Source organism: Sylvia atricapilla, chromosome 11, assembly GCF_009819655.1.
Source record: "Sylvia atricapilla isolate bSylAtr1 chromosome 11, bSylAtr1.pri, whole genome shotgun sequence".
Classification (NCBI taxonomy): Eukaryota; Metazoa; Chordata; class Aves; order Passeriformes; family Sylviidae; genus Sylvia; species Sylvia atricapilla.
The window spans coordinates 14,279,996-14,303,988 of record NC_089150.1 but is presented as its reverse complement, the minus strand read 5'-3'; the positions used below and the strand labels follow the sequence as shown (position 1 = coordinate 14,303,988).

At 36.6% G+C, this 23,993-nt stretch overlaps 1 protein-coding gene across 3 annotated transcripts in view; it reads left to right on the top strand.

Moving 5' to 3' along the window:
* CACNA1D (calcium voltage-gated channel subunit alpha1 D) overlaps positions 1 to 23,993 on the top strand; it is a 168,299-nt gene that overhangs the window by 48,966 nt on the left and 95,340 nt on the right. For all 3 annotated transcript variants that reach the window (XM_066326749.1, XM_066326748.1, XM_066326750.1), the window contains exons 4-7: positions 11,687 to 11,826; positions 15,597 to 15,739; positions 17,144 to 17,296; positions 18,126 to 18,322. In XM_066326749.1, coding sequence (XP_066182846.1) covers positions 11,687 to 11,826; positions 15,597 to 15,739; positions 17,144 to 17,296; positions 18,126 to 18,322 — 633 coding nt within the window. The remainder of the gene's footprint in view (positions 1 to 11,686; positions 11,827 to 15,596; positions 15,740 to 17,143; positions 17,297 to 18,125; positions 18,323 to 23,993) is intronic.

Sequence of the window (23,993 nt, the reverse complement as noted above, 5' to 3'; positions counted from 1 at the left end):
GTGGATTGTGAAAATATTTGTGTTTCAGTGGTCACTTTAAAAACCAATATGAGATATAAACTGACTCCCATATGTCAGCAGCTCCCAGGCCATTAAGGTACAAAGATTTGCATTTTAGTTACACTCGCTGAAATAGAATCAAATAATTTTTAGAGCTGTCTTCAAATCACTGAAACAGTGGGAGACTGATAGAATTTTCAGTTCAGCTCTTCTGGCTGTGAAATATCTTTACTTAGGCAATCAAGTTGCCTTAAATCATGTGTCCAGTTTTGGGGCTCTCATTTCAAAAGGAGATTGAGGCGTTGGAGTGTGTCAAGAGAAGGGCAGTGAAGCTGGGGAAGGGTCTAGAGAGTCCTACAAGGAGCTGAGGTAGTTTAGTCTGGAGAAAAGGAGGCTCGGGCATCTTTACCACTCTCTACAACTCCCTTAGAAGAGATTGTTGTCCTCTACCAAATCTCAAGAGAAAGGACAAGATGAAATGGCCATTTAATTGTGTCAGGAAAGGTTCAGGTTATATATTAGGAAAAAATAAAATCACTGGAAGAGTGGTTAGGCTTTGGAACCTGCTACTCAGGGAGGTGGTGGAGTCCGCATCTCTCAAAGTGTTCAAGAGGCATCTGGAAATGGCACTTGGGGATATGGTTCAGGGGTGATTATGGTGGTGGTGGGTTGATATTTGAACCAGGTGATCTTGAAAGTCTCTTCCAACCTTGATGATTCTGTGATCTTCAGTAAATGTATAGTTTTTAAATTCTGTACATATAGCTGGAAGAGGAAAAAAATATTTTTGGTTTTAGCTCTTGGTCTCTGGGATTTTTGTCTGATCAAAATAATATTTGTTTTCCTTGGCTACTTGAGGATAGTAGAGACTTTGGTGCTTTAGGGGAGAAAGCCTTATTTTTCCAAAAGGGAGGTAATGGCTCTTGTTTCATGTAATTACTTTGAAGAACACTGTTTGTAAATGTGCTTTAGGGGCTATTCCACTGAATAGATGGGAGAAAAATTGCAGGGACTATGGCCTTCTATATCAGCTGGAAAGCAGTTTTATAGGTGAAACAAAAGCAAGTGCTGGTGTACTCAAACTGTCTTATAGTCATAACAGCAGTGAACTTGAAACACTGACAGAGCACTTAGGAATATATTGTTGTGGACAGTGAGTTCTCTGGAAATCAAAACTGATATTCCAGATAGGGGAATAAATTAAAACAGGCTTAGATGCAGTTCAGATGGGAATAATAACAAAATAATCTTCTTGATCAAGTGTTCTGTGTGTAGAAGTGGAAAATGAAATAAGACATTCAAAACCTAAATACATCTCCTGGGATGCCAAATGGTACGGGAATGGAAGGAAGAAATGATTTTGCATTGTAACTTAGAGATTACAAAGATGCACTTAGAAGCATTTGCAGAATCTGGAATTGTAATTGTATCAGGCACCGAGAGAGACCCTAAATTATGTTAGCAACCTTCCACAAGATAGAGGGAAAACTGATTATTCATCCATAAAGAAGCAAGAAATGGGGCTTTAGGGCAGGCAGACTCATTTTCCTTTCTATTAGGAGTTGAAGACTTTTATCACTAAGGTTTGATCTGCAGATCAGAGGAAACGGACGAAAATATTTTCAACTTTTATTCAGGTATTTCAGTTGTTTCTACTGTGGCAAGTTTTCCTGATACCTTAGCAGTTGGTATCAGTAGTATCCTGTGGTTTTCTTTATTTCAGTATTGGTACATTTAGGGTTACTTTGAATTCTTTTCAACCATGGTTAGAATGAAGAAAACAGGAAAGCTTCATGGTGATGCTATTGCTAGAAACCAGCTAAACGTTTGAATTTTTAATGAATTTTCATAAGACTGGATCAGTGTTGTACCTGAGCACTGCTGAAATTAAAGCAGGTATATACATGGGTCTTGTTTGTGGACTGAATACAAATTGTTGGTTTAGCTGTGGTATTTTTAAATTTTTTCTTGCAACTCCTCTCTATTTATAGAGAGCCATTTCACCTTTTAATCTGTCTTCTTCGTGAGCTCTATGTTTTGCAGTGGAACAAGGGCCTTCCATTGAATGCTGTCATGGCAGAAGAGCACGTTTCCCTTGTATTTTCTCCACAGATCCTCATTTTCTTTGTTATGGAACAGCCAGAGCAATCTAACCCTCAGATGTGTGATGAAATTGTTTCTATGTTCGTTTTGCCTCGTGTTCAAGTTGAAAGAACATAGAGGGCTTTCCTTTCATAATTATCCGAGTACTTAGTGGATACACAAATGGGAATCTTCCTGCATTTTATTGCTTCAGGGAAATACTAACTTCTACAGCCACATTATATTTCACATATCTGGAATTTACTATGAGGTATTTTTCAAAATAAGGTAGTCTATTAGTGCATTATTTGATTTTTGACTGTTAAATAAAATTTTTATTAAATGGATGCCTCAAGCATTTGGCTCAAAACTACCATAGGAGAAGAAAACTGCAAAGGAGAACTTGTTCAGCAAACTGAGACAATCGAGGATGAAGTTGTGCTTTAACATTTTCGTGACTACTGCAGACCATTCTCCTGCCAGTTTGGATAAATGCATTTTTTTTTTGTTTCTTACATTGTTGTTCTGGGCAGCATCTACCAGGAATATTCTACCCTGCCTTCTCTTTTAGTTGAAAATGTATTTCATCAGCAACATTGCTGTTGACATTTCTGTAGTTTATGACTTCTAGTGCTCTGGCAGGTTGTGTGCTCATAAATAATAGAGTCTTTCTGGATTTGTTGGAGTGGTTTTTAGAGCAATACTTTGTTTTACCTTTTAACAAATACACAGAGTAAATCAAAGTGTATCTAAGGAGTCGAGAAATCCTTTCTAAAAAAAAAATAAAATTGTGAAGAGGTAATAGAGTGTGTAGCATGTACTTCTCACAAGGGTGTTAGATATTTCACACTGCAACTTATTTTGCAATCATACCTTCCTCTCAGTGTGGGATAATCATATCCACATCATGTATTGCATTCAGTGTCTTCTGTATGAAATTCTAGAGCTGAGCTGATGTTAGGATGTATTAAAAAGAAAGTCAGAACTAAATACAGATTTCTCTGAAGCAATTTTTCAACATTGTTGTACCACTGTAAGAGATGCACATTCTCTAGTGCATTTTAAAGCCCTTGAATTTTTTTAAATAATATTTTAATTCTGTAGCCAGTCTTGCTACAGATACCCAATCCTGGTCATGGAAGTTGACTGCTCTCCACAAGCAGAGGGTTGAAGGAAATATTCTTGATGCTGCTGGTTTGTGAGGGGCAATAATAGAGCACAAGACCAAGTAGCTCCCAGATTGACCACTGGGACTCTGGGACTCTTCCATTTGAAACTTGAGAAGGATGGTTAGAAAAATTCCAGTGAAGTAACAGGCCTGACCATGTCCTCCCTTTGTATTCACCTCAAGGTCAGACCAGGGCATGGGGTAGGTATAGTGTTTGAGTTTTTGAAAGCTTTATTGGTGGGTGTTTGTTAAACCATTTCTACTGTAACAAAACCAATCAAAGAAACCCCCTAAAACCAAGCTAAACAAACTCAAACCAAACCCCACCAAACTAAATTATAAAGCCTTACATAATGCAAGATTCTATCCTACTCAAGGTATTTAGAAAAACAAACTGTCTCTTTGGTATGTTCTCAGCAAATAATTCTGTAGTTCTTAAACTGACAAAAGCAAAGAGCTAATGAAGTCATATATCTGACAGATTGATGAGTAAAGCATCGTGATGAAACTATTCTATCAGTTTTGTCCAGTTCTTTTGTAATGAAAGTGGAAATTAGATTTGCAATCAGATGAATAAATCAAGGAAAAAAACACCTACTCAAGGAATGTCATTGTTTTGTTTCCTGGCTGACACTATCAGTGCAGAACAGCACTACAGACCCAATCTGTTCTCCATATTGTTTTAATTTTTTTTCCTTTATTTAACAGAAAGTCCTTGACATTATAAAAAGACATAAAATCATAACTGGATGATTATAGAGCTGTGAATTAATAGCTAACACACAAAACCCCCTTACCTGTTTGGTCTTTTCCCTTTCATTTCATTTGGGATGCCATATTCCTTCAGAGGCAGTTGGAGAATTATTGGTCTGTTGGAACAGACTTTTGCTTTGGCAAGCTCACCTACAGGAAAGAACTGTAGTTCTGAATGCAGAACTGGTGTGAGAGCCACTCCTGCACATTTCAGGATTGTGTTGGTCAAAGAAGGAAGTACATGGGTTGGAAAAACAGGATAAAAATGAACATTGTTAGTGGGTACGTTTAAATCCAGGCTATTGCAGCATCACCAGAGTAATTAAGTTTTTATGAGAGCTGAAAGTTTTTATGATCGCATTTTAAGAAACTTGTAAGTGGTCTCAATATATCTGTTTTTGAAGTATGATTAGCAAAAAATACAGGAAGAGCTCACACAGGAGTGTTTTAAAAGCAGATTTTTTCATCTGTTTCATTGTGAAATGCTGAAGTTATTATAGTTTGATCTGATTGGTGAGATTTTGGTCTGATTTTTCTCTTTTAAGGAAAAATAATTTCTTTTAGCTTTTGGAGGTGTTTTTTTTTTTTTTTTTTTTTTTTTTTTTGCTTACCTTGCTTTAAATACAATAGAGGATTTAATGCTGTCAGTGCTCCTGTCTGTTCTCTGCTTGTGAGTTTCTGCACAGTTAGAATGAATTTATAACGATTACGAAATTCTCTTGATTTTTATATTTTCAGAATTTGAATATGTTCGCTAAGCTGGACCTACTAATATTCTTATAGCCCAGTTTCTGTCCAAAGCCTGGTGTCTTATAAACAAATGAATAAAATTAATAGAAAGTCTCAAAATGTATTTGACCTTAATGCTGTTTTATGACTAGGTATGGGTTTAATTCATCACTTGACACTGATTCTATTCAACTCTGTAAGGAAGATGATGAGACTATGCCTGTATACACAAATATTCTCTTCTACATATTGTGCTGGCCTTGTTTTCCTGAATATTGTCAGTCAGATAGGGACAGAAAAACACCCAAGTAAATTGGATTATATTCCAGGTGTATTCTTCGTTGCTTAGTTGGTCTGCTTTCATTTGTGTAATTCTTTGGAATACTGTGCTGGATCTTCAAGTGGATTCAGGACTGAAGCTCATGTGTCACTGCCTGCTGGCATTTCTATAGCCTGCCTTTCACACCTTGCAAGAATGCACTCATTGCCAAATGATTGGTTTATGGGCCCCTTCTTGATAATTTTTTAGTAGATGGTCACTTTGCAGGAGTTCAGTTTTGCTTTTAGTTATTTATGATCAAGTTTTCAAAATCACATCGTTTCTTCACAAAAATATGAAGCAGAAGGGCTGTCTGTGCCTCTATCAGGGTATGCAAAGCAGTGCCAGTACTGAATTTAGTAATGGACACACAGAGTGGGTGTCTGTTGTTTTCCCCAGCTGTTGCTCAGCAAAGCTCTGCCTTTACCTGTCCCAGGATTTTTTTTTCTATTTATGAACAGAAAATAGTTGCTTAATGTGTACCAAATAGAACTTTTGCATGGATAAAACCAGTCTGGCTCCACAGGGATGCCTGTAATCTGTATGAAAAACTGTAATTTGGATGCAACATTTTTGTCTCTGTACAAATGCTTATTTACAGAACAGAGGTGTTTACATCTCCGTTATTGCGTTACAATGTAAAGTGCATTGTGTATTTTCTAAAGTGCAAAATACATGATTAAGAATATGAGAAGCAATCACATTCAAAGATGAAATGCAGGTCTGCAGTGCATTTAGAGGAAGTGATTGCAGGAAATAATGAAAAAGGTAATCAATGTTAAATATGCTCTGCTTATTCACCTACCTCTGGCTGCCAGAACCTGTCAGATGAAAGTAAAACTAAAACTGAATTTGAAGTTGAGTTGTTTCAGTGATGTTAGTGCTCAAATGCTCCTTCAGCCCACACTGATAAAAAGGGACTTGAAGAAACTTAATTGCAGTTAATTTTAATCACATCTCAGTGTATAGCTTGCACATCCATTTTGTTCCTTTGCTGCACTGAGTATTTGAGATGTTATTGCACATTGTGTTCCTGCAAACACAAGTGCCTGCTTGAGATCTGGAGGGGGGTGCAACTGTTGTTAATTGTGACCAGACCACGGGAATCCTCAGTTCAAAAAAGATGAGAGGATTTTGTGTTCTCTTTAAAAACAGTAAAAATGTTGTGAGTGAGATTTGTTGCTTGGCAGTGGTACTAGGAATGTGAAATCCCGTTCATTTAATGTTGCACTGGTGAAAGAATGTTTGTGCTGTTTAACACTGACTTATTTCTGCACTTAAGCATGGAGTTTGTTCTTGGTGTTGCCTTCCAAGTATCAGCCTTGCCATCAGATGCACCAGCCTGAAATGCCAGAGCATCTGGGTCTGCAGTAATGTGATGGTGTCCTAGAAAGCCCCTCAAAAGACTGGAGATGTTTCTGGGCCTAATGCCAAATTCCTGCCCAGTCTTGCTCTGGATTTTGCATGTATTCAAACATAAAAGGTCTCATGTACATGAAATGTGCACTTCAAGTAAAGAAACAATGTCTGTTGCCCAGGTCTATGTTAATTTTGTGTAGTAATAATTATATTTTGTGTAGGTAATTATATTTTCTAAAGTTGCTGCAGCACATTATCTAAAGCAAAGCTGCACTTACAAGGACAGGAAGGCAGACAAAGTAGAGAGCAGTGGTTGTATTCTCTCCAGTGGGTCAGGACTGATGAGGATGGTGAAAAATGATTTAATTGGATTGATCAGGACATGAAACCTGAAAATATGTTTTTCAAACTTGCTCTCCATGTTTGTTGTTATGTATCTGAAGGCACAGTTAAAATAGTTATCAGCAAATTGTTGAGTGATTAATAATTCCAATTCTTCTCATAAATAGAGAACAATTTCCATGTCTAATGTCTGTAGAGACTTTTTTTCTGCTTTTAAAGTTCACAAGAGAAAGGCAAGTATATAGATTTTTTTTTGCCAGGAGTGTGGATTACATTTGTGTTTATTTTTTGTATTGGGAAATTGCCATAACATTTTTTTCACATATGGGAATAAATAGGTTTACTTTCCTATTTTTTTAATTGTTACTGTGCTGCATGTCACAGATGATTTTCAGAGGACTACAGGTATACAAAGTGAAAAATTTTATAATTTTATTTGAAAATTCAAAACTCAAGTTAATTTTTTGGCTTATAGATGGAGAGTTTTCGCAGTGCCAGAACTTGAAACAATGTCTTTTTGTTAAAAAAATAAATAACTTTTATGCATTGTCAAAGCATCAGTCATACAACCTTTTTGTTTTTATCCCTAAATCAATAGTGTCAAAGTATCTTGTGTTGTGTCTCAGCTTCAGAAAGTTGATCGGTCTGCTTTATTTGCTTAAATTGAGTCACTCTATCTGCTAAGCAGTTTTTGCTCTGATGCACATTTGTTAGTCTGGATGCAAAAATGCATTTCTTCAGTTAAGAAAGAATTCCCATGAATGATGCTAAGGGAATAGAAGTTTTAATATAGTAAGACTTAATTACCTAGCATAATAGGTTAAGGTTTTGCAAATTAATGACTTACAATTTTGAAACAGTTATCTAGTGAAACATCTTAATGTAAATGCAGAATTTTGGTGTGTCACCTGCTGACATGCAACAATAGCTTTGCATATTTCTTTCAGAGATTTTGAAAATACAAAGATAATAAATGATGACTAATGTACACCATCTGGCTAGGGTGGGGGAAAAAAGATTTCCTGAGCAACAGGGTTTCTGTTAAGCTGATTTACTTAAAGTAAGAAAGCAAATGCTTGGTTTTTTATTGCTTTTTCCCCCCCTTTCTTTTTTCTTTTTTTTTTTTTTTCTTTTTTTTAGAAAATGAAGTTCTCACAATTCCACCTAAACTCATAGGGTAAGGGTGGCCTTTGTTTTGTGTTCTGTGATCAATATCAAACACAAACTTCTTGGATTCCATGAGAAAGGCAGTTTATCTTATCAGTCCTGTTGCATCATATATTCAGGAAAAGATTGCTGAGACTTGAAGATTTTGAGCAGCATTAACAAAAGTGTCAGACAGCCTTGCTGGATTCAGCTGCCTGTAAGGAGAGATGACCTAGCTTTATCAAATCAGTGAACAAGCAACTATTAAATCTATACAGCCTCAGGATTAGATCCTTCAGAACGCAGACATATTGTTGTGCTTCATATCTTCTTTAGGTTTACAGCTGTCACTTTTTTCTGCTAATATTATGATGCAATGTGGAACTAAATGCAATAATAGATATTAGAAATTATATGCAAATTCTGCTTTAATCGCTGCAGTTTCTTAGAACCAAAACTGCCTTATTGGTTTATTTTAATAGAGATTTTCTTCTGCAAGTGCTCAATACATACTCTTAGATATTTCCTTGTTATTTTGTTTAGTTGTCTTCTTTTTTAGTGTTCCTACTTCCATTTTGAATGGAATTAAGTGTTCATTTAAAGATATCAACTAATCTGAACAAAATATGGTTTCTCCACTGTGAGGAAGAGAGAGCAGATTAACATATGCATCATTTCCTGCTAAAACTGCAGTCTTGAGTCTCTATTATGAATTTATCTCTTATTTTTTGTTTTATTTTCCCAAACCAACCCTGTGTCTGCAACTCTTTAATTAATACTGAAAATTAAATGTTATTTACTCTTGAGTAGTGGTTGCTTAAGCTCTGGACAAACAAGGTGATGTGTGACCTCCAGATGTGTCAGGATTGCAGAGGCAAAAATTGATGTCCATAGTGACCAGCAAGAAATTGCCCAAGTGTGAGAAGAGACCTCCAGAACCTTCTGAGGGTGAGCAGGGTTGTTAACTCTGCAGTTTGTGTGAGAACATCTGTTGGATACCTACTTAATAAAAAGCCAAACAGTCTGCAAAGAAAGCACAGCCTGTACTTTGAATATTGTTAGCTATGGGGCCAAGTCATTGGTCTGGCCTCTGTGGAAGACACAGGTTGTGCTTTAAAAATAAATAAATACATTGAGCATGTGAGAGCATGAAAGGGAGGAAAGCAGGAAGAGAAGAAAAATGAAACTGCGAAGATATGGAATTTGTCTGATTTAAATGAGCACATATTTAAGTTAGTGCCCACTGTGACTTCCAGATCCTTTCTCAGCCCATACAGGAGTGGAATTTTTTAACCCCAGGTGCAGCATTTCCCATTTTTCTTTGCTGAGGTTCATGTGGCTTTTGTTGGTGCAGCTGTCCAGGTTTCTTATGGTCCATCTGCAAAGTGACACACACTGACCTGAAGCCCACTGGTGGGTTTAAAAATGAGATTGTCCTACACTCCATATGGCTCTAATGGAATTTTTGCAATACTTTTAGGAAATAAGAAACACTCCTGCTTCCATAAATGAAATGAGATAAGCCGGAATGAGACCAATATTATTTTTCAAAGATGGATGGTAAATGATAAGGCGGAGTTGAACAGATTTCCATTTTTTTTTTTTTTCAGCTTTGAACAGTCCCATTAAAATGAGCTGCAGGACTATGTGACCATTAACAAAGTTGTGTAACTTTGGCGCTGGGGCTAGTGTTTAGCCCAGAGAGCATTGGAATATTTTTTGAAGGAGAGCAGTGAAGAGCAAAGATGGTTTTTAGGACAGAACTGGTACTTTAATGGATGGCGTTCAATTACATGGTGGCCTATAAAACAGGGTGCTGGGCATAGGGACCCATGAGGTTGTTTTAGCTCAAAAGGTCCCATCCAGTCCTGGATCCTGTGTTCCTTTTAAGTAAAGAAGCTGTTGAAATTTGGCATACATGGAACATACGTATTTTGTCTCGCTTTTTCTTTCACTACTATGATTTTGATATATATTTTGCCCATGGCAAATGGCAACCATAATATTTTTGTCTTCCTTATGTTTTCCTACATTATTTATCTTCCTATAACCAAGCTGCAAATTTAGTTGTATGCAAGATGACAGAAATAGCTGTTGTCATGGAATGTGTATGTGGTAGGATTTCCTGTATTTAAGCTCTTATGAATGCGTTTCTCAGGAATGCTGATTATTCATATTATTGTAAACTCTGTGGTGCTCTCTAGCCAAAGAGATCTGATGTATTTTGGTGCACAAGACATTCACATTTCTTGTGTGAGGCCATTTCACTCTTATTATCTAGCAACTGTCCTTGTTGATTGGTGATACATCGATGGGTAAGTGGAAGGGACAGTTTTGAAAGAAGTCTTAGTAAGTTTGAGGAGACGAAGGACATGCATTGGTTTCACTGGGCTGGAAGACCTCACCCAAAAGGAAAAGTAGCTGAGAAGCCTTGGATGAAGCTCCACAGTGTTTATGAAGTGTACTCAAAAGAGGGGAAAAAGGCAGGGGTATAGGACTGAGCTGAGCAGGAGATGAGATCCAGGGATCCTTGCTTTGCAGTAAGAGCCTTACCTGCCACAGTGATCTCAGGGTGGTGCTTATTGCAGCCAAAGACCTGGAGAGGAGCTTATTGATAAGCCTGTGCCTCTATTAAATCACCAGTGTCAGAATTGTAACTGGATATTCCCTGTCATATACATAACCATCCTAAATGGCCTTTTTGGCAGGAAATCTAGCTGCCCAAATTATAAATTAATGCTGAAGAGTATAAAGATCTTTGTTTAAGTTGCAAATGATTAAGGTTTCGTTTTTCTTTTGGTTGTGTATGGAAGTGCCAAGCTGTGTGACAAATAAGGAATGTGTATTTTTGTATGTAACAAATAGGGATAATGTATTTCTGTGTGTAATGTGTATAATGTTGGTGTTCTATTTGAGTAATGATAGTAGAGGATTGTAATCCTGGCTGAGCAGTTACAGTCATGTAATTAACTTTGTATGTGATAAATGAGCAACATCCTGTGTTCCTGAACAAGTTTAAAAAATGAATCACACTCTGTGCCTTTTATTCTTGGCTGTAATATTTGAGTAGCAACAGGTAAGTAAACAAAATGATATAGAAATTAATGAAATTATCTTGTCCAAAGGTAAAAAGAAGAGATGCTAAGTGCTCTGTTTTGATAGTGGTGACCTCTACAATTTACCAAATCAAGCATGCTAATATTTTTTGGGTTTCTTCTTTCTAAAGTGTCTAATTAGCTAGGAAAAGATATTCAGTGTATAGCCCTGAAATAAGAATTTTGGTAAAATGGTGATGTGGAGGGGAGACTAAGTCAATGCAAAATTCCATATCAAGATTAAAAAGTTGCAAGATAATGTAAAATTAAATACTGCAAAATTAAAACTTTTTGAGTAGTGAAAGAAGTATAACCACTGCTTACCTTCCAAGGATATTTCTAGGGTTCTGTTCTACAGCATTACAGCATTTTTTGGTTATAATGAATGCAGAGAATCCTACTGACCTGGATGGCACTGTTTGCTGAAACAAAGGTACAGTATCCTTCCATGTTTGCAGGAACAGCTTTTTTTCCTCTCACAGAATGTGAAAACAAGAAAACCTAGTGCAATTATGTAATTGTAACCTTGTCAGTACAGTTATTATTATGTGTTATGCAATTAAAACCTGTGAAATAAACTGCCATGAAGGTATTTCCTTAGTCCTGATCAGTACCCACTTGTTGCAAATTGTCAACAGTAAAAGGAGCTGTTACATTCATTGTCTTTCATTGTGCTTCTTTTGTCTTCCACAGGAAAAAGTAGAATATGCCTTCCTGATAATTTTTACAGTTGAAACATTTTTGAAGATTATAGCATATGGATTATTATTACACCCCAATGCATATGTTAGAAACGGATGGAATTTATTGGATTTTGTAATAGTTATAGTAGGGTAAGTAGCTTACCTTCCATTATATGAATACTTAAAATTTTCTTTACTGTGAGGTAGTCATAAGTTTTTTTTGGCTGTGAGCAGCAGTCTATGCTGGATTTCTGTTTCTTTGGAGTAAAAGCATGAACTGAGTGAAAAAAATTTTAAAAGTTCTAAAATTTTCAGTGCTATCTGTGGCTTCAGACTGCATTGCATTTCTAGTAGAAGCTCCCAGGGAATTCTGAGTCCTACTGGAGATTCCCAGAGTTGTTTTTCAGAAACTTTTCCATCTGACTTTTTCAAGGTAAACTCTTTCAATATGTTGATCCCTTAAGGGTCACAAATTATTATTTAATTTATTAGTTTAACCCTTCACTGCAATTATGTGGAGTTCATCTGTTTCACCAAGATCTCTTTGAAACATGTTTCAAAGTGGAGAAGAGTGGTTGGGGGGTACAGAATTAACAGTGATCCCTTGATACTACCAAAATATGAGTAAAGTTGGATGCTGCATGTCAGGGCCCAGATTCAGATATTATTTTGGTTTGCCTGGTAGAATGTATGATAAAAATGCCTTTTTTTATTTACCCTGTGCGCTGTGCTCTACCAGGAAACCTTGGGGAGTTTGTTCTTTGCCCCAGAGAAGGGACTGCTTGGGCCTCATGAAGGTTCAGAAGAGTGGAACCTATTTTATGCTCCTCTTTATTGATAAATTATTTTTGTGTCAGCAGGTCTATGTCAGAGATTGCTCTACTTCATTAGATTCTACCTTTATCTATCTAGGGAATTAATCTTGAGATGTATGTTCACCAGTTTCCTAAATGTTATGGAGATTATGTTAAAAACTGTTCAACCAGTAATGTAAATTTTATTTGCTAAAAGTATATATTATCTAGAACATGGAGAGCATTATCCATGGATAACTTTGTATGTTGTAGCAAACATGGCTTGCAGTGTGCAATTCTAATTTAATTTTTAAATTCAAACAATATCAAGGGTTGCCTGTAATTGGAAAGGCTCAGAAATTGGAGTGTTGTGTGGTGCTTTTAAATTGTCACTTCATTAAGGGAAAGAAAGAGATGCTAAGTAAAGGAATTTGCGGTAAAGCATTGTTAAATGTGGGGAAGTACTGTGAATATAAGAATGCCTGAATTGTAACTCTTTGATTATAAGATGCTAAATGTTACTGAGAAGATTGTATTTGGGCCAGTACTTTGACATGCAGGCAGTTTTGGTCCAGGACTAAAATTTGTGTATAAATAGATCTTTCATCAGGTCAGGTCATTCTCAACAGATTGGTCTCTGTGCCTGAAGGGGAAGCTTGGTGGGCAGGTTGGGGACTGTCACACACGAGCTCTGTTCCCTTGCCAAGCAGTCACTTGAATAGACATTTTCCCTTTTGTCAAGTGACCACGGAGTTACAGTAACCCTGGAGCAGTCTAATTAACATGACCTCTATCTTTGACTGTGTCCTAAATACATGATAACTAAAAAATTTTCCACTAATTCCTAAAATACTCATTATTGGAGGCTAAATGTAGTTAGGTCAAATACTCAGAGTGAATTTGTTGAAAATACAAATAGAAAAAGACTATATCTTATCAAATGCCAAAAAATATCACACTAGGATTGAGTTGTAATTCAAATCCAAAAGTTTGGAATATAAACTCCTCTGCAGGTTGTCATCAGCCTACCTGTAAGACAAGGTTGATCTTTCCTAACATGTCACACACTGACAAAACTGTGAGCAACGTTTTTGTTCTTTCTGTAAGAACACAACCTGCATGATTAAGCAAGCATGAGTCCCATTTATTTAATTAATACATAAAAGCCCAGTGAAAAATTGATTTTCATATATAGTCCAAGGTGGATATGGAATCCCTTCTGGACCTGACTCTATTTGACTAGCTTCAATGGGAAATTTCATTAGCTTTTCATTTCAATAGCTTTGAAAGAGCTGCCATAATGTCCTATATTGAATGTATTGAAATTTGCTTTTTCAGCAGAAGCTGTAGCAGTCCAATTGCATTAATTTTAATTATACATAGAGGAATCTCAACAAGAAAAGGGAACCACATATAAAGATGTTTTAAAAATCAAATCTTAATTAAACCTTTAATCTTTGGTAAACTGTAGAGGGATATGAATGTAAATTTCAATAAAGTAGATCAATAGTTTTAGATCTTAATGGCTTTTTAGGAATAACATACTTCCTGCTTTCAGCTGGACAATGTAAAATGACAGAGCTGTAGACAGAGCTGTGAATGTGATGCTTTCTACTCTTTGTCACTTCTCTCTGTAACCCATAAGAATATTAATTACTTTGAGTAATTAGTCTACTTACCTGCATGGTCTCTCATGTAATTTCCATTGATTTCTGTGAAAGAATAAGGTCCCGGTAGAGAAAGCTTTCATAGCACCTGCCTATGCCCTTTAATTTTCTGAATGTTGTATGAATTGACAGACTGAAGGGTTCCCTGAATTCAGGACTTGATTCAGAAGCCTTTTTAATAATATCTGTCTTTAGAGCACAAATAGTCACTCTTAAAATCATTGAGGTGTTGCTTTTCCTGCAATTATGCTTCTGTTAAATCCTGGGGCTGAATCAGGACCTGGTATTCAATGTCTGGATTTGGTCTAACAATATGTGGGCTGCTGATGTTCCTTGTAACATCTGTAGAGTCTTAGGGGCTGAGTTTTCCTCTGGAGCAGAACGAAGCAGTCTAGGGATGGATATTGACTGATGTGGGTCAACTGCTTACTTGGGGGAGAGTAAAGCCTTCAATAATCCAGTTTAGGCAACCTATTAAATAATATATGATTTCAAGCAACTATCCAGTGTGACAGAGTTCTTAACCAGAGTTGTGAAAACTTTTCATGACCAAATGAAAACCCTGCACATTTCAGGCATCCTTTACAAGTGTGAAACTTTTTTCATGATTGCAAAACTCTATTAACTTGATAATGCTTTCAGGAGAAGTGCAGCTCTGCAACTATTGAACCACACAGACTCTGTGCAAAGGATAACACAGTTTGTGTGGTCTAGTGACAGTCTAGAAGCACATGCATCTGATATCGAGCTCCAAACTAAAATAAACCCAAGATTAATTTGGATTTCAAGAACATGCATCACTTTAAATTGCTGCTAAAAGTGGGAAAGCAAAATAAATGTCTTGTCTTGCTAACTGTTCTAATGAATGACTAATTCATTTCTGCAGGGAAAAAATACAATATAATAAATGAGCCATCTGGGAATCTATTTCTCCTCAGAGGTATTATGCGTGAGAAACAAATCTTTTTGGTGTTATTAAATGGTGGAATCTAATTATTTTTAAAATATTCCGTTTCTTCTGACTGTATATAGAATATTGTACTGCTGTGCCACTTGGAGTTCATATATTCCACCAAAATTAAGCCAGATGGTTTATTAGTTATATGTTTCATTATTATCTCTTTCTTCTTCTAAAGGGAAGATTAATTCTCCAAATGTTAAAACTAAAATGTTTGAACAAAAGTGGCAAAGTAGCTTCATTTATTTAAAAATCGCAAACTGTGTATATAAGCTGAATGCTTAATTATTGGAAACTGTGTGATCCTCATTCCCTAGAGGGATTATAAAGTCTTGTACTTCATAGCTCTGTCTGTCATGATTTAGTGTGCAAATATACCTCTCAATTTGGCATCTGAACAGCTTTGCAGAATGATCTGCAGTTCAACAAATTTCCAAAGTAATATTTTTAACTGTGTGGTAAATGGATAGTGATGACCTTACCTTTCATCTCATTTTCTAGATTATTTAGTGTAATATTGGAACAATTAACCAAAGAAACAGATGGTGGCAGCCACTCAGGTGGCAAACCTGGTGGCTTTGATGTCAAAGCCCTAAGAGCCTTTCGTGTATTGCGACCTCTCCGACTTGTATCAGGAGTGCCCAGTAAGCTCTGCTCTCTTTATTTCCATTGCAATCAGGAACGTGACTGCTCTGATTATTGACCTGTCTTCTTCCAGACACTACAGAAATGAGATGGGATAAAGCTGAGTTTTTGTTATCTGGCTATGCATATAAAGAGAATTTCAAGAGGAATGATACCCTATTTCAAGTTAAAGAAGGGATTGTGAATTCAGTCAGTGTATGATCTCCTTACACAGTTCAATAAGCAGACAGGGGAATACACTTCTAAAAAGGAAGCTTTATGTGGAAGTAAATTACAGATAAAAATGCAAATACACCAGAAAATAAAACTCAGGGTTTTTTTTTATTCTAAACCCCTGCATTTAAAAGTGTTGGTGGTCCTAAAATAGTTTAGATGTTGGTAAGTGTATGCTAGAGCACATTACACATTTTGTGTTTCCTGCCCCCTCCAATGCTCATGAATGCCTTCTGTTTATCTCAGCAGAGCTAACAGATAAATTAGGAAAGTTAAAAAGTAGAACAATATTGTTTAAGAAAGTAATTGAATTTTCTGATATTTCCTGTTTTCCTTTAATGCTTTATTAATTATTGAAGCTATTTGAGCTATATAAGGTTCATGACTTCCAGTTCAGCTCTTTCCAAGGCATTCAAAGGGAAAAAGCTAATTGTGTTTATAATATAATAACAGTCTGCAGACTGTTACAGGGAAATTACTGATTTTTGCCAAAATGGCTTCAGTGAGGACAGAAGCAGTCCTATGAAATGTCAGAGAGAAATTCTATCAAGTTAAAAAAGAGGCATATTCTATTCTCGTTGCTACTGGGGCAGCTTCATTAGTCTGGGATTAGCTTATTTTGAAAAAGGCAAAAGTTGGATAAATATTTAATTGAAAAAAAGAAAACACAATAGTTTGGAAAGAGATAAATGATGAAAGAAAAAGTTTGTTCAGATTAAAAATGCGTTTTCATGTTTTTGTCCCAGAGGAAGAAGACAATTCTACAACTGGCTGAGTGCACATTTTCTCAGAACTTGCCACAAAATTTTCGTTTTAGCACAGAATTTCATAAAGGTCATATAGAATGACTTTCAGGCGCACACTGAAAGGCGTATGCCCTTTCTTTATAAAAGCCCACTGGTTCTTGTGACACATTTCAAGCACTGACTTCTATCATATAAACTTCATTAACAGAGGAACTAATTAGATGGAAAGTTTTAGATTCTTATGAAGACTTTTGTGTTACAGGAACATTTTGTGGCTCTGGGTAGTAGATGCTTTAAAAAAATCTGATTATCTCTGGGCGTCTGTATCATTAAGTTATAGTAATGTGTAATTATATAATAAATTATATAATAAATTATATAATAAATTTGATAGACCAAGACATAGAAATATGGTTCATATCTTGTATCTTCTTTTTTTTTTAGGTTTACAAGTTGTCCTGAACTCCATTATAAAAGCCATGGTCCCCCTCCTCCATATTGCCCTTTTGGTATTGTTTGTAATCATAATCTATGCTATTATAGGATTGGAACTTTTTATTGGAAAAATGCACAAATCTTGTTTTCTTATTGATTCAGGTAAGTCATTAAACTGTTGATTAAAATGAGGGTTTGATAATGTTTTCTTTCAAATCTGTGGGATTTCAGCTTGAAATAAATCTAGGAGCAAGGCACTAAAGCTGTTGCAACCCCAGTTTACACTGGTTCACAATTTTAGGTACAGTGCATTAAATTAAAACCGAAATACCCAAGTCACAAGCTTGTTAATCAAGCTTGCTAGAGAATAGACCATGCTCTCAATAGGTTTTAGTTTCTGATATGTGTAGCTGAAATACCAGTAGTGAAGAAAATAAGGGTTACTACCTGTAAGGGACAAATCCAGATTGTGGCAGTGTGGTGAGGAGTGCAGGTCTTGCATGAGTAAAGAAGGAAAACAGTGTTCTTCTGTGCAGGTGAAATAATGCAATGGAAGTGTGTGCTGTGGGAGAACTTTGAAAGAGTGAAACTGTCTTACCTAGTGGCTAAAGATGCTTTTCTTTCAGCTAAGTAATGAAGATGACTCATTATAGGAATTAGATCCATTTTTCCTTAGTGGTCGACGTGTTGGTGTGAAATGCCATGAAGTGAAGTAGCAGTAGTAAAGAGGGAAAAAGATCAGCATGATTCTGTGAAATGATACATTATTACATTGTGCTTCTTTCCACTGCTTAATTATTTTATTAACCTATTTTCGAGGTTATAAGGCCCAGACCTGAGAGAGAATAAAAGCCCCAAAGCTCTGATGTGTTGCCTTTCTCAGCTTGAAATCTGGATTTATCCCACAGCAGCACTGCTATTTCCTCTTACGAAGCGGTAACCCACGAAAAGCTGAGGGCTCAGAGATGTGATTTGTTTGGTTCCTCTGCAGATATACTAGTTGAAGACGATCCAGCACCTTGTGCATTCTCAGGGAACGGCCGGCAGTGCGTGATGAACGGCACGGAATGTAAGGGCGGATGGGTGGGGCCCAACGGGGGCATAACCAACTTCGACAACTTTGCATTTGCCATGCTGACCGTGTTCCAGTGCATCACCATGGAGGGCTGGACTGATGTGCTCTACTGGGTGAGTCCATCCATCACTCAGCTTTCTTTGCTTTTAAACAAGCTTCTCTGTGCAAGCCGGGATCGAGCTGTGTTTCACATTACCATCAACAGGAAATCCTGGTGAGTTTTGCAGGAGACAAGCTCGGCTGCATACTTGTTTCTGGATTCCTCAGGCTAAAAGGACATTTTAGAAACAAATTTATTCATTGCTTATTTGAGGCTTTTTTTTATCCTATTCCATTTGGATACATGTAAAACTACATTTATGTCCTTTGGACTAACATTTTTTCGTGTGAGGCTACAGATATTAAATATGTCTTCACTGATTAGGCTTAAGAGCTCTCTTTTTGCAGTATTTGTGCAGATTTTTTTCACAATGTTAACATAAATTAGAACAAAGCAGGCTCTCAACTGATGTTGTTTGCCATGGGGACTGAAAATCATGTTAACCATCCAAAAACTACAGATTTACAGGAGCTGTGGCCCTTCCGTCATCTCCGTGGAAGCGGCAAAAGGTATTAAAAAACCCAACTGTGTAAATCTTTACCTTTAAATGCTCCTTTGGTGTAAGGTATGGTACTTCAGAGTCTTGCAACATCAACAGTCAGCTGGGCACAGACTGGGAAACTGAAGGATGGAGGAAAATGAGCACACAGATTTTTAAAGGAATAGAGTCACCTAAAGCCACAGATAGACATCTTCTTGCTTAACCCCATTCCAGTCTAAGTGACATGACATTATTTTGTCAGTCTTGGAGTATATCAATAGCTGATGTGAGTGATTTTTCCAAGGTCATTCAAGAGTTCTGTGACAGAACCTCCCACAGGTGCTGAACGTCAGTGGGAATATTCTGTACTACTTGGTACTCAGCAGTAAGTCTTTGCAGCTATGAGGACCTTATTAAAAACCACAGTTCTAACAGTTCAGATATTAGAAAGCGTGTATGGAAGAAGAAAAGTGATTACTGGTAAGAATCACTGTTAGCAAGCTGTTAAAAAAGGATGAGTTATCTCAAGGAGTATCTTAGTGGAGCTTTAGGTTTTGTTGCTGAGAGCAGCTCCCTTTGTGAGTTTTTTCAAGTTTGTCTCGCCAAGTAGGATTATTTACTAATAGTGCATCTGTTGTGGTGTACTGGATGCATTTAAAAGTGTGGTATTACCAAGTGAATGACCACATGATTTTATGTGGTCATTTATTGCAAATCATGGTAAAATAAGCTGTTTCTAAAACATAACACAGAGTGTTAAGACAGATTCTCAGATAAAAGCTGTGATACTGAAGTTTAGAATATGGACGTATTTTTAAGAGTATATCACTGTTAAAGATAATTAAGATGGTAAAATGACATTCTTTTAGGATTGAAAGACAACTATGAATATCTTCTTCCACTGTCTGTTGTCAGTTGCAAAACAGGCTAGAAACACACAACTCATCAACACTAATGAGTAACTATTGTGTGTGGCTACATATAGGCTATTGCATGTTTTCCCCTTGTAAAGCTGTTTCATTTCCTTGGAGTTTGCACTCCAGCTCTCCTTAATTTTCTAGGAGACTGTGTGAATGTAGAATTAGTATGTGCCTTATGGTTTTTATTCATGGTGATGGCAATTATTTTAATTCTTCCTGAAAAGGGAAGGTATGCCATGGTTATCTAGAAAAAAATTAATATCTTAATATCTTTTGAGGCAAAAGTGTACCCACATTTCAGGAGCTGATAATTGTTCCAACGTTTTTCAAAGAAAATGAATATAAAAGCTTAAGAGATCTGCTGTATTTGGAATCCAATTGTTACAAAACATATAGAAACAATTTCAGTGTTTCAGAATTAAATATTTTGTCCCCTGGGATTTGATGCCCTAATTAATCTGCTGCCCTTTAGAAACCTTTTTAAAGTCTCCAATGACAGCAGAAAAAACCAAAATAATTAAAATAGGATGTTGAATATTTCATTATCAGACAAAATGAAAAGTATAAGAAAATAATAAACAATTGAAAACTACGTGAGGGTTTTTTTTTTTTTTTACTTCTTTCTCTGTAAGGAGTTTGCAATGTAGAATTTACAGGTATATGGGTGTCATTTTTGTTTTTAATATAAATGATACTTGGATTATTAGACAGTGAAGCAAATATTTATTGACCTAGTGAAATATAATCAAAATCAGACATTCAGATGGCTTTGGAATTTATCTTAACTGATGCCTATATAATTAAATTACAGATGCAGATTATTTCTATCTTAGAGACCAACAAGTTGCCCATTGTCAAACTGAAATTACTTGCTGAGGACAAGAGGAATGACAATTTATATGTTTTAATTTTATTTCACTGGATCAAGCTGAGGTAGATTTAGATAAAAATTGGAAAAGATTAAATTTCATTTGAAAATTGAAAAAGCCTTAGGGGGATACCAGATTGTAGTAAAATAATCTGAGGAAGCCATTTTAGCTCGATGTGCATGGGGCTTTTGGGTTGCTTTTTACTTAAAACTCTGTTATTAATACACAGACTGAATGAGTTTTACACAAGACAAAAGCAAACCCATGAATATTAGAAACTGCACAAAACTCTCGTTTTTCATTCGGTCACTGTGTGAACAGTGAAATAAACTTCTGTAGGCTTCTCCTGCTAACAGGTGTAATGTGAGTGGGTGAAATCTGTGCAATATTTTGCATCGTGTTAAGTGGCATTCTGTCAGCAAGGATGACAGATGAAAACGACAGCTTCCAACAGCCCTCACTGGCACAGCTCGTTATCACCTGGTTAATGACAGTAAACTTGTTTTGAAATAATGACTGCACCAATGATGATTTTTCTCTTATGCCTAGCTATTGTGAGTCAAGGCCTTGATTCTGCTGCTGCTGGACACCCTTCAGATCTTGGTGTCTCCCATGGGCATCCTGCTGCTCACCAGTTTGCAGCCCAATCCCATGTGTCCTACTGGGTTTTAGTGTCTTCATCTGGCCTCTTTTCTCTCTAACTTTCTTGTGACTCACTGCATAGCAGGCTTTACGTGGTTTATCCACAAACAGTGGGACTCCTTAGTGCCCAAGGTTTGAACTGAGAGGTTGAGTGTTCTTGTTGTCAGCAGCCAGTGCAGCACGTGTGCTCCCACACTGTGTGCTTGTGGCTGTGTATCTGTGTATATTCTCCATTTATATTGGGACCATGTTTATTTGCAGTCATGGTCCTTCCTGTTTGCTCTGGAGCCCTCACTGAGGCTCATGCTTTTAGTTTTGGATCCTGGTGCAGTCCTTGTTATCAGCCAAGTAGCAGTCTCTGTGTGCCCAATTTTTAATGCTCTGGCTCACATTCTAAAGCTGAGAGCATAGTACTCTCTACTTCATTTCCAATTTATGCTAGCAAGCTCTCAGGAATTGCAGAACTTAAATCTGCATTTGCATATCTGGCTCCAGATTTTTCCCAGGCCTTTGAAACATCTTGATGTATAATCTATTAATGGCAAACACGTATTTTGTAAATTGCTTTTTATTTTTAGCTGCTTCACTTGATACATGGGAACACAGATAACAAGCAGTGATATTTGCCAGCAAACCCCCCAATTTTCCCATGAGCACCAAAATGATCACATTTTATTTTTCTTGTTTTCACCATAGTGAAGTTATCTTGACTTATTACACTTGAACAATCCAACTGCAGCTTGCAGTAGAGGTGGTTAGGGCCTCTGAAAAACGAAGTACTTCATGGGATGGGTTGCCAGCGCAGTTGCTTCAAAGACGAGACAAATGTATTAGTGGCTACTGAATTTTACTAGGTCAATTTTATGGTTGGATGCTGCATTACTAACTCCAATTTTAAAAGTTCCCCACTTCTGTAATACCTGCCTAGCATTGTCAGGTTGAGCTGGAGATTTTGACATTGAAGCACTCGAGCTAAAATTGCTGAATAATGATACACTGATTTCTTACATGGTTTTTCCTATTAATACGCCTATTGATATGTTAGCAAGATATTCTCTAAAGGATTCTTGTTTAAAGTACTCAGATCATTACTTGAAATGTCTAGGCAATCTAAAACATACCTGAAACTCATATAGGGTTTTAGGAAAGGGATGGCAGTATTTTTTAAAATATATCTTTTACTGATATGTCAACTTTTAAAAACTGTTACTACTTTTTACTAGTATCATATATTATCATCAAAGACATTCTTCGTTCATTGTTCTTCTGCTTTTATAACAAAAAAGGGTGCACTTAGGAACCTGTCTCCTGTTTAAGAAATGAGGCTTTATATCCCCCCCAATATACTCCTTGAAGCATTTTAGAACATCTGAAAAAAGTCCATCGTTTCTGTAAGACAGACTGTTCAGGCTGCACTGCACTCTTGTGTATGTCTGTATTCATTTTTGCACAAGTGTCTGCACAGACAGTGTATTAATGTCAATCAGATCGGGTCAGGAGCTCAATCTCTACTCCTGACACCTTTTAGAATTCTCCTATTCAAGGATATTTAAGGATAGATTCAGATAAAATATATTTGAAACCAGCTGATGTGCAGCCAAAGATATTTCCTAAACAGAAGCGAATGTTTTACAAATACACATCACACAAGAAAACACCTTGGCTCATGCACAAAAATGTATTATTAGGCTATAAACAAAAACTGCAAAATATGTTCAAAGTATTATCAAAAGTGTCATCAGAGTGCTGATGAGAAGGCTCCTAAAAATACCTTTCCTAAAACATGAACAAGAGTTGAACTTTGAATTGAATGATTTAGTAAGCTAGTGGGAATCAACTTCTTAAGGTGATTTAAGCCATGTTAGTCCCATTCCACCTGCAAAAAGGGAAGGCATATTCCTGCATCCAAACAATACTTGTCTGCAATGAATTTCAGCTTATTGTCTGAGAGAAGTTCACAGCTTTGTTCCATTTGTGAATCAGTTGCAAATACTTAGTGGTGTTAAAAATTGTGAGGAAATTTGCCTGAAAAGGCTTAGAAAATAATTATTCCTGCCTTTTCCTCTTATGTACCTAGGGAAAGCTTAGTGCTGTTCTGCTAGCATTGCTCAGCACCATTCCCAGGTCATCTGAGGGAGGCTCTGGAGTGAAACAAGTCAGCTCATCCCCAAAGGCATCCATGTGCTGTATGCACAGAGCTCGCAGCCTTCCATGACTACATAGGCAGAAAGTTAACACATGATGTACAGCTGGAGAAAGAGTGATAGAAATTTTGGATGACAGCATTAATATATTGCATAAATCTCCCTAAAGAGAGAGGGATTGCAGGCAGAATTTTTTCTGTTTGAGTGTTAACTACTTGAATCTGGTTTCACATTAAAATCAAGATTAATCCCCCCCCGCCTTTTACATAATTATTTGGATTAATTACCTTTTTATATTTTCCGGTTATTAAAAGCTCTGAACTATCCAGCTTTGGATTTCAAAGAGACAGGACTTAATTTCAGAAAGAGGGAAAAGGGAATGATCGAATTCAGACGTCTAAACAGAGCTACCAAGCCAAGGAATGTGCAGATTAAAAGTGTGGATTAGGATCAAAAAATATGTGAGATATATGTATATATACATTTCATAATATATGATTTTAGTATAATTATTTTCCAGTTAGCATCTTAACACAAAGACCCCACCCAAGGAAGATTTTAAACTAACTCACAGGGAAATATCTTTTCCATGAGGTGAACTTGATTGACTTTGACAAGATATCTGGTA